This window comes from Battus philenor, unplaced genomic scaffold, assembly GCF_028537555.1.
Source record: "Battus philenor isolate CCGP_79_NKW_IND1 unplaced genomic scaffold, ilBatPhil1.0.hap1 SCAF_2, whole genome shotgun sequence".
In the NCBI taxonomy this organism is placed as follows: Eukaryota; Metazoa; Arthropoda; class Insecta; order Lepidoptera; family Papilionidae; genus Battus; species Battus philenor.
The window spans coordinates 10,090,526-10,102,826 of record NW_027181682.1 but is presented as its reverse complement, the minus strand read 5'-3'; the positions used below and the strand labels follow the sequence as shown (position 1 = coordinate 10,102,826).

At 32.0% G+C, this 12,301-nt stretch overlaps 1 protein-coding gene across 2 annotated transcripts in view; it reads right to left on the bottom strand.

Moving 5' to 3' along the window:
• CadN (Cadherin-N) overlaps window positions 1-12,301 on the bottom strand; it is a 340,773-nt gene that overhangs the window by 44,317 nt on the left and 284,155 nt on the right. For both annotated transcript variants that reach the window (XM_068765439.1, XM_068765440.1), the window contains exon 13: window positions 10,429-10,572. In XM_068765439.1, the coding sequence (XP_068621540.1) occupies window positions 10,429-10,572 (144 nt within the window). The remainder of the gene's footprint in view (window positions 1-10,428; window positions 10,573-12,301) is intronic.

Genomic DNA, 12,301 nt, shown 5'->3' with positions numbered 1-12,301 from the left:
ACTTACGACAAAATCATAAAGCAATTTGTCATGAGTCGGAGTGTAAGCTATACCTTACGCTAAGTGAATTTCTTTTTGAAATGTTCTTGTTATTGACTCACTACATAATATAATACCAAAAAATTACACCAAAAGAAATTTTTGCTTTATTATTTTATTATCATTACTTTTCCACTCAATGGTCACTTCGAGCCTCGTTAGCGAGTATAAAGTCGCTGAATAAACTATAAAGAGCTATGCTTGGTATTATCCAAATCGATTAAGGAACGAAGAGATCCATAGATGAACGGAAATAACCAACATAGCCCAGGAGATTGGCAAGGGGCAGGCCAAATAGTGTGTAGAATGGATGGCTGCAGAGGCTCATTGTTCAAGGTGGACCGATGAATTCGTTCAATTCGTTAGAGGATGCATAAAACCGGCCTCTTCTCTGTGGTCCGTATGAAGGGGGAGGCCTTAGTTCAGCAGTGGACATCATTCGGTCGAAATGATAATTTCCACTCAGTTCTTTCCAATAGATGTTAAATTCCACTGGAGCTTTTTAATGTCAGTCAGATATTTGAAGAAAGATATTTGTTCTATGTAATATATAGGAACTCTCTGGAAAGAATACTCAAAACGTATCTCTGGAAGACACAGGCTAGGATATGTTTTGATACTGGAAAAAACCCAGCTTGACTGGCGTTGTAACTAAATATTATACGAGTTTTTTTAATATTAAGTACACTAATAAGTTCACCGTTTTAATAGACAAACTCGAGACAATGTTTTTGTTTGTATATTTTGGTTCCACCGCTACGATGTACTATTAAGTTATAATATTGTATATTTCTGTTAAAGTCTCATGATGCCACGTATCAACTAAGTATCGATTACTAAAATGTTGTAAATCGAAACCTCTTAACTACTACATTCTAAGCCCTATTGTGTTTGAGTATTAAATAAATATACAGCTAAAACAAATTGTTATTTCAAAAGAAGTATCTAGTTTCGAGAATGTGTTTAAGTATGGAATTCGTTTAATGTAAGTGTAGGTTTTTAGAGGAGTTTTCCTTTTTGCAGGGTCGTAACAAAAAAAAATCTGAATAGGGACATGCCAGACATACTGTAAACTCTGTGTTCGAAATTTTTTGTAAAGTAATCGTGAAACATTTTGTCTCTTTGAAATTTATCTGAATAAATGTTACATATTAATTGTTAATAAATAAGTAATAATTAAGTTGAAAGAACAGTTTAAATTATTAACAAATATATTATAAATGTGTATATAACTTGGAAATCGCTTCAGAATGAAATAATTAAATACGATTTTGTTAATTTGATGATTTTCGTAATTATCGTAAATATTTCAGCAGTAGTATCAAATAATAAATTGTTTTATTCTATGTAAGTCCTGGATATTGTTAACTTATTAAAACCATAAACTGAAAATTGTAGTAAGCCGAAGTAAAGATATATTATTAAAAATCGTCCTAAATAAAATCTTAGAACTGTAGTTGATAGATTAAATCCAGCTCTTTGACGATAATATTATAAGTAAAGGTTTGAAGGGAAATGTATTATTTTCTTGAATAACAATCGTATAAAGAGTTGTGTGTAGCAGAGAATAATGATTGGTTATACCAGACAAAATTAGTGAGGCAATCATTCCGGGCGACATTACAGAACTTGAGTTCCCCTGTGCTCGCAATTAATGGAGAACAATCCTGCACGAGTGATCTTGAGCTTGAATTAGCTGACCCAAATACAAGCATACTACTCGATTTCCTAACGTTAAATTAATTACCTGAACCAAACTGTATAATGGAGAAATAACGTAAATAGGTCACTGATATCTAAAATTATTATATATTTTTAAAATATGAAAAATCAACCTGAGGTCTTATTTAATACCTATTTTTTTACCTATACATAGCTTTTGTAGCTCATTTATTTATTATATCTTTAATTAGCTGTACAATAAGAAGTCTAAAACACAACAGAGTTCAGTAGATATTTTCGTTCAAAAAGCGTTTATAATTAGAACTATAAAATAAGTATGAGCTCAGAGTTTGCTAAGCTTACCCCAAAAACATTAGAACATGACGAGATTGGATTAATTATTAAAATAATTAATAGACAACCATTAACAAATCTAGGTTATAGAGCTAATTAGTGTATTATTCATGAAACAGCGTTAAGGGCGCATTGGTCTGGTTAGTGCCGATTATATTTTCAAACATTACAGGATAGCTGAGTAGAAAATCTACTCGTCACAAACGGAATTTGCAATGTATACGTGCGGATTTAGGAGAAATCGTGCCGACAGAGAGTTATCAATAACTTTAACGGGTTTTACTCCTTGTTCTAATATTACAGCTTTCTATAGAAAGTTGTTATAACAACATGTTGGAATTAAATGACAAAAAAAAAGTTAAAGGTTTATCGGTGACGAATATTAAAACCCAAATGAAAAAAATAGTCATCGTAAAGTAAGAGATTGTACGAAATTGTTGATGGTAGATCGGAATGAACTAATGAAAGACAAAAGGGAAAAGAAGTCAAAGGTTGTTTTCGCAATCAGCCTTTTTAATTACGTTCAAGCTTTATGGTTCCTTAACTGTTCACTTAAGCAAGCTCTGTGGAAGCAGTTATACAAATATTTAGAATATCTATCTTTTATTGGTATCATAGAATTTTTTTTAGATATGGATCATGTAACAGATTATAAAGAAAATAAATTAGCCTTACTTTGATGACGGTAAAAAGAAATTATCAGTAATACAAGGCAATTTTGGTTTTTAAAGTGTAGAATAATTTGATTACATAACATTGAAGCTAGGTATTCTTTCTAGAACTACTTATCCTGTCTCATAAATAATATTAAATATATTTTATTAATTAGATAAATGTATGTATTGTTTAGAAGAAAACAAAGAGATTATGGGTAAAAAGGTTTCTTGAGGTGAAGATTACTTTTGTTGAAAATTGGGTTATCAAAAGTAGGGAACAATGGAGTGAAAATTGTATAAAGTTTGACTTTCTATAAAATAACCGAATATTTTTTGTCACGGTTCAATGCATTTCCATTAATATCCATTTAACGTAAACATATAAGACAGTAATAACTAATTATCCAAATGTTTCTAACCAATATACTTTTTCATTAACAATGTATGTTTGAACTTCTTGCTTTTTCGATACTTTTTAGGTAGATCAAATTACACTACATTAACAAATGAAAATAGAATACTTTTTAGTTTGATATACATAAATTATAAGCAACCAAACACAAAATAGAGGAGTTTTAGGTTATTATTTGGACAACAGCCAACTTACTTGCCCGTGGCGGTATTTGTATAACAGGTATTTCCAGTTTTGGCTAAAACTGTTGTAGTGCATGTTTAGTTTTTAACAGATTTTAGGAAGTTCTATTAAAATGTAAATTATAGTGACTTATACGGGGCGAATGGTAAACGTGTTGGCAGTATCATAAGAACAGGCATAAATGGATTTTCCGATAAAGTGGCAGGGAGTGTCTCGTATAAGATGGTACGAGGGTCAAACTGAAAGTTCTTAGAAAATCAAAAACTAAGCAATCTAGCAAGTTATTAGTTTTATTATAACTTTTCAAAATAGCGTCCATTTACATCAATACATCGCTGCATTCGATGGAACCATTGAGAAAAGCACCTTGCCCACTCGGCCTTAGGGGTCTCTTCGACGGCGTTTTGAAACGCAGCCACTGCTTCTTCGGCGTCCATAAAATGTTTTCCTCGAAGTTTTTCTTTTATTTTCGGGAATAAATAAAAATCGCAGGGTGCGAGGTCGGGGCTATACGGCGGGTGACCCAGTAATTCCACGTCTGAGGTCGCCAAATAGTCGATCGTTTGCCTGGCGGTGTGCGACGAGGCATTGTCGTGATGAAGGAGGATCCTGCTGCGAGGTCGTTTCTCTCGAACTTTTTCCAAGACAAGTGGCAAACAGTTGTTAGTGTACCACTCTGCATTAACCGTTTTCTGATCCTCTAAGACAACTGTCGCGTAATGACCTGTCTTTCCGAAAAACGAGGCCACCATCTTTTTTCCAACACTTCGACCTCTCTTCACTTTAGTTGGCAACTCTTCGGAAGGAAACGCCCACTGAGCAGACTGTCTTTTGGTTTCCGGATCATAACAGTAAATCCAGCTTTAGTCACCCGTTAGTATGTCGAACACAGCATTTGAGTCACCTCCGTTAAATTTTTGGATCATTTCTCGGCACCAATCAACACGGCGGAGTTTTTGAGCCTCGGTCAAATTATGCGGTATCCAGCGGGCACAAAGCTTCCTGACCGCTAAATGTTCATGGAGGATTTTGTGCACTTGACTCATACCTATGCCTAGACTTGTCCAAATCTGCTGATAGGTCACTCTTTTGTCAGTCTCTATCATACGCCGCACAACACTGATATTGTCTTCAGTCGTCGCTGTAGAAGGCCGTCCCTCACGCAAATCATCGGTGAGATTAGTTCTACCACGTTTGAATTCATTAAACCAGTTGTAAACTGTGGCACGAGATGGGGCTTCATCGTGAAAAGCCAATCGAAGTCTATCATAACTTTCTTGTTGACTTATATGACATCGAAAGTCATAAAAAATCATTGCACGAAAATTTTCTCGGCTTAAATTCATTCTGACGTGCACAGACAATTTTCAATTTGCCGCCAAATCGTAAAACAAATGACAAATGAATGAAATGTATACTCAATATTATTGGTAAAGAGTTCTATTTTCAAAATTTAAACTTATTTTTTTAATATAATGCTTTTAAGTTGCCAGTTCTAAAAACTTTCAGTTTGGCCCTCGTATATGGTACGGCGTGAACATGTAGTTCACAATATTTTAGTATAAAAAGGAAATATATTCATCTTTTATCTTATTTTTAAAGCCTGTGGTGTAAATTTTAAACATTTCAAATTAACAAATTTTTAGATCAACGACTCGTAAACCCAATCCCTGGCCATTAGTCTAATGGCCGCTGTGTAAACATCGTTAAGTATCTCTGTTTTGGAATATACACCGGCACTTACTTTCAGCTCTTTGTTAAATAGCCTGCCTAAATGTAACACTTCAGAACAGACCAACGGCCATTCAAAGAGCATCTGTTACTTAAAAAATGTTAAGCTTAAAAATCGTAAGTAATTAAAATGATTTGAAGTACTTCGATAGGTAACGACCCTTGCCGAAATTGGTTTTCGATATAACCTTTGCAGTAAACGTTAATTATGAAAAACCCTAACTTGAAGATATTTCGGCAAGTATCTAAGTGTCCTTATGTTAGTTTATTATTATACTCCATTGATAATTAAATGGTATTTTATTTTTATTTTTAATAGGATTCGAATTCGAATAGAACCAAATATTAATTATGTTGAAAAAGATGGATTATAAAATAAGTTATATGTTTTAAACATAGAACATAAATATAAAAAAAAAAACTTTTGGTACTTCTTTTTTACCTAAACAGGATAGAAGGTAACCATTTCTAAGAATTAATTGTTATAAAACAAGAGAAATGGAGACAAAACGAATATATAGCTTACCAAATCAGGGACAGAAATGCTTGAACCATATGTATTTGTTTTAACATTATTTATTTACTCGCGTATAGTTATTTATCTACGTATAAATTATATATTAATTTTATAACATTTTTCAAATCATATAAATTTTTATTTACGAAATATTAATAACTACAAACATATTTTCAATTTTCTGTAGTAGTAATTATTTCTTATACTTTTCTTAAAGAAATTACTTTTAATGATAAAGCAGTTTATTATTACATATGCAAAGTATTGTTAAAAGCGTTTTTAGTGATAACTAGTTGTACATAAGTGAATACCTATTTTTAATTACAAAGAACACAAACATTGTCAGTGGCAGTGCATTAAATTTAAGAAAGTTTCACTCGTCTGTTGAAATTTATCTAACAATTTTCACTCGTGGTAGGAAGAGACTGAATAACTAGGAAAGTACACAAATTTCAGTTGAGAATTTACTCTTCGACCGTACACAGTGCGGTTAAACGGCGACTATCTCCACAAACCAAACTTAACAAGAACAATTTGCTAGTTTAACAAGTTCACGAAGATAAGCGCCGCTCAAATTGTTGCCGTGATTAATTAGAACTGCAAGTGAAGATTGTGTACACCCAGTATCTATCTGTAGCATTTCATTTATATACAAAAGTGTCTTTAACTACAACCTTCAATACTTTTCGACAGGAGAACTTATCCAATTTTCGAAGATTTGAAAAAAAAAACCTTTATAGCCAATCTCAATGAAGATGTAATGATAATAAAGATCAAAGCTTTCTTTTCCATAATAAGCATCACCAAAATTGGTTAATTAAAACTCAGATCATTTCATAAAGCGTACGGTTAACAAAGAGCTAAAAGTTTAAAATGTTTTTGATGTAGGAAAATAACAATCGGGCTCTGTATATATATAATGGATGGCATTTTTCTGAAAGCTAGTACAGAGTTTTGAAATGTTTATTTTTTTATTTCTCACTATTGTGTAACACAATCTGTTACATAAAACTCAGAACGAACGAATAACTTTGTCTGAAAATTGATCTCTCTAGTTTTCATGACAAATCATAGAAATACATAATAGGTTAGGCTATAGTAAAATATAATATTGAATGATGTACCAACTATGTATTTGAAATTAAAATGAAATAGTTTTTGCAATACTTTACAAAAAAAAATTGTTAATAATCATTTTTAAAATCGATATTTGATACTAGCGCCAACGATCTAAATTTAGCATACAATAAAAGATCAAAGGAAATAATGATATACGTCTTCGTAAAGTGACGAATTTATCTTGGCAACTAATAATAATAATGAAATTTAATTTCATTTAGGGACCAGAATTTAATATTTCATCGCTTTGGTACGAGCTCAAATATTGTTTGTGGGATTTCTTTGAACGCAAAATTTAATGAAATCACATTTTAAATTCTTTTTAATTAAAAATACGTCGAGCTATTTATCACCGATTGAGATTTTAGGCGTCTTTTCCGTTTGAGAATTATAATTACCTCAAACTAACGCCTAGGTGGTTTATTGCAAAAAATAAAAAGGTTAAAAATCGAGAAGTAAGATATATGATGTAAAATAGAAAAAAACAAATAATTAATTTAGAAGTTTTAGGTGACAACTATGTAATTACAATCGCATTTTAAACGTATTTGCACTAAAATCAATAGTTTTTTATAAACGTGTTCAATAATTTCTTGCATATTGCGTTATAAAAATGCTGTTTTAATTCTAACAATGTTAAAGAAATATTTAAATATTAAGACGATAGTAGCTGAAAATAATAGAACCCGTAGGAAATCATTTGGAAGGAGCCCTCACTGGAGAGTCCTTGAATGTTTCTAGAAGCTCAAATTTGAACAGATGAATAAAATTTAGCGTTTCTCAAGCGAATACTTGATTGCTCTATCATAAATTACAATATTTATGCTCCTAAAAAGGCCCAAACACAATATTTTGGTTCTTTTCGTCTTCTGGGCAAAATTGTTACTGCTAAATTACTTGTTATATTTTAATTAGAATTAAATAGAAATTGAAATGTAAGTAGTAATGAAGTAAAAAAAAAACAAGCATGTAATGCTAAAACTAAATCGTTTTAATTACATCACTTTTGTGTTCATCGGCGTGGAGCGTACGTTGCGATTGTTTCCGATTGTTGTTTGCGTTCGAACCGATTAACAACACGTGAACAAATCGAGTCATTTTGTCTCTATTGGTTTTTTACATGTCGATACATGAAATAAATTTAACTTCGATTATATTTTCTTAAAAGAGCAACTAGCATGTGTGCTCATAGAAGAAAGATTAATTTTCTGTTGGTCAAAAGCATGCAATCTAGATTAAACTGTTGTTCATATCGCATGCATAACTATAGATATAGCTTTCGTATTTCGTATTAAAAAGAAATTTTTCAAACATAACATTACGTGAAACCCGAGTGAAGTATTGGAGACATAATTTCGTAGCAACCAATAGATTGAATATGTGGTTGCTTGTTTTATATGAAGAAGATTGTGTTGTATGAAGAACAAGCCGGTGCAGTGATCGGGACTGCCGAACTAAATAGCAGGTTTTAGGAGGCCTTCAATAGGAACTATCCGACTAAACCACCCTTTCTAACCAAATTTGGAATTACTAAAGGTTCTTCAAAAGCCCGTTCCAGAAATGAGCTGATGTTTGCTTTTAACACGTCGAAATTTTTCAGGAGGTTGAGAGATTTGTTATTATGCCTCTCATTCCTTGCTCCATCGCATACATTGTGATTTTTCTCCTAGTTATTTCGTTAAGTACGTCTTACAACTTGTTCATCTAAGTTGTAAGACGTTGTATTTAAGTGTATTTGTTAACCATGAAACAATAAGTACTAGGCGTTTCAAATTCTACACACATATTCACGTTTTATCAGAATTAGTTAATTTAAAAGAAAAAACACGTAAACCATAAACCGTGTCATTATAAATTACAGTAGATTTTTAAATATGAAAGAGAGAAGAAATAGTAGTTCAAAATGACTATTATACCGTTAAGGAAACATAGAAAGGTTAAAGTTTAATAAGAGCGAGGTTTGAGGGCTCATTGTGTAAGGGAGAAATTCCGAGACATAATGTATCGTGGCAACTGTGCGCACTCATCGATCAAATGCTGAGCACGATACGATGACGTACTTCGTTGTTGTGTACGTACACGTTATGTAATATGTACAAGGAGCAGTTTCCCGTGAGAAAGTTTTGCACCGGATACATGTGCCAAACTGGCTCTCACACCGAGTGGTGACACTTTGGTGAAATGTTACATTAGCCTATTCAACCCAGCATGATTTGGATGTTTGGTAACATAAATGGTGCTATTTAAGTTTCCGACACAATAATATGTTAAATGTTAAAGGTATTATAATCATTATTTCGGATCGTTTGTTATTTCTTTGGCGAGTGTACCAAATTCTTTTACCGAAAAATTGTTAAACGAGTTGTAAAGGAATCAAAGGAACGAAAACTATTATATTATCAAAGTCAAACATCTTCTCTGTAAAAATTATTACATATACTGTTTCATAATTGATATCTAATTCCTATTTGTCTATTTACAAAAAAAATAAATGTTTAATAATATTTTAATAAAATAAAGGTAAATGTATTTTTTAAACTAATAAAATTTTTAGTTGCCGCTTGTGTTTTTAAACTATCAAAAGTGTCGCCACATGATAGAATAAATATAAAACGCTTTTTGTTAAAATTCATCGCAGTGCGGTGAAGCATAACAATCTATAGCTCTTTGTATTCGAGGTTAAGCTGTCTATAGACTAAAATTAATTATTGGTTAATGCATAATTATTGTACTTGGGGCTCGGAAAATATATTATTTTTTAATAATGTGTATATTTTTCAAAAATTGTAGTAAAATTTTAACGGGTTATTCGATACGTACAAGTTCTTCAAGAACATACTTTTTCTTGTATATCTTTAAATCTGAAACTACGTATTAATTCTTGGCGACATTCAAAGTTATAAGAAAGTATAAATAAATTATTGTTAAAGATATCAAAACAGTATTTATTATTAATATGCCAGTACACCGATAATAAGTTTAGTAATAACAACATAATTTATAGATTAGCACAAATCACCTTCAGTACGATTATTAAGGTAAGATGGAACATTTACGAGTAGCAGTAAGACAATAAGCTTTTAATCAATAAAACATTTTATTCAACAACATTCTCGATAAAAGTAATTACCTTCCGCCATGGCTCCGATTAGATTGGATTTCCTGACTATTAAAACTTACTTTTATAGGTACAATACAATTATTCAGGATAATAATACTTTAACTAAATATAAACTAAAGTTAGTCTATTCATCTAAATATTCCAAGCAAAAGAAACCAAAAGTATACAAATATAAATAAGTATCGTTTCTAGGAATGCCTTGCCCGTTTCATATTATCGGAAATGGAAGATATCAGGAATCTTCGAGGCGATAGTTTTACAATTTATTGAGTATTTACTCTGGTATAGGAGAGCTTGACGACACTAAAGTAAACGGCTCGGCAAGTTTCGTTCACTTTGAAAGCGATATCGGATATGATTTGTGAAGTGCGATAGATAACTTAGTTTTGCCAGTAGGTAAATTTAGTGCTAACAGTAGTCTTGTTTAAACATCAAACTGCCAGTGTCTTGTTTCGAATAATCAATATTATTTCGAGTTATCCCAGTTTATATTTAATGTAATCAAATTGAAATAATACGTAGAAGTGGCCAGGGTGGTTCAACTCATTACAATATTGGAACAGGGAATCTTAATTCAATAAGATACAATACTAACAGATATTTGGTTTTTATATTAAAAGAAAATAGTACTTACACTCATCGTGATCTTTGGCGGTGACGGTGAGTACAGTATGCTGGATGTCTTCATTTTCGTCCACTTCTGCCTCGTACAGCTCCTTGTCGAAGTATGGCGGGTTATCATTCTTGTCCGCGATGCCAATCCGAATGAATTTCGTCACTAAAAAAGACAAGAAAAATTAAGTATTTTATTTCGATCACAAAGATCTCGATATGGGTGAAGGTCATCTGAGAAGAGAGCTATATGCCTGCCTCGTCGGCCGAGTACACATTGCTTAGTCTAATATAACAAAAGAATATATACGCCAAGGTAAGGTCTAACGTAGAAATTTTTTATTTAATAACTTGCGAGTACAGAGTTCCGTGAAGTACTAATAGCTGTATAGATTAAAAGCGTCATCATTTTCATCACTGTTTCAGTCTAACGATGTCCACTGATTTCCGTCCACCTTTCATTGATTCAGGCCTCCATTTATAATAAGATCGATTGGAAGCATCCAGAGTCTTCGACGACCTAAACAAAGTTAGTTTAGACCACCTTGTGAGTAGGCGACATACATTGCGCTTGCCAGTCCGTGGCCCCCATTCCAAAACCTTAAGGCCACTGAGACTAACTTTTCAACCCGCTGGGTAATGTCAGTTACTTTATTTCGTTTACGAATCTTCTTATTCCTAATTTAATCATAAAGAGAAATGCTGGGCAAAGCTCTCTCCATGGCTTGTTAAACGACTGTAAGCATACCAATGAAGCCTTTAGAGCAACAGATCGAATATAATGTATGAGTAATATTAAACAGCGGGGTTAACATATTCTGATTAAAATTAAATTAAATTATATAACGCATCGTTAATTAGAGTCGGCGATAACAAATAAATTAATTATTACCAACAAAACTGTGTAATGAAAACTTTGATCATAATAAATGAATCTAACAATGAATTTTCAATTACCATTTATTGAATTAAAAAACAACAAAGTGTGTTTGTAATAAATGTATAATTAATTTTGTATTCTTCTTCGTCTTATATGGGGACACTAATAAATTAAAAAGTAAAAATCAAAAGTTTCGTGCATAGAAGGCGCTAAATGAACTACGAATGTCGGAAAACAATACATATACCTTCAAGTAATATAAACAGCACAGGGTTAATTATGAAACATCAAATCCGATCTGATCCAATCGATTTTCAAAACAATTTTAAAGTCCAATGTAACAAATTGCTATGTTATGTGGCAAACTTTAACAGTGAAAACTAGAACCCAGCTACGATAGATTTTTCGACGGCAATATTAGAAAATATACAGATACTCTGTGATTGTACTTCAGTGATTCAAAGCATGTGTCTGCAACATAAAGCTTGCTGTGGTGGGAAGTACGCACAAGTTATAAACAACATAGAAACAATTGTACACCGCATAGCCGCTGTAATGCCATTACAATATAACTGATTTAGGCAAGCCTTGGTTAATTGGGTAACAAAGGGAGCTATTACAGTTATGTAACATATAAGGATTTTTAATAATTATAAATCCCGAGCTGAATATTAAGGATCTTTCAAATTCTGTGTTTTGAAAAGAAAAGTTTAAAAGGTGTAATGCTAGCTCAAATACCCGTTTAAAGTTTTTAAAATTTAAGATCTTAACAGGAGCTCAGAAAAAACTAATCAGCAGTCTTAAAGTGAAGCTTAACGATGCCACAAGCAACTTTACAAGTAACTCAAGGGCGCTCTGAGTTTTATCAGCAAATAAATTTTCTAGAAAATATTTTTAACGATATTTAATTGAGTTGTCTTTTTATTTTATTAAATCTTCATATTTGTATTAAGATATTGAATTTGATCGTGTGTAGAAAAAACTTTGCGTATTTGTTTTTAAGTTACATTAAAAA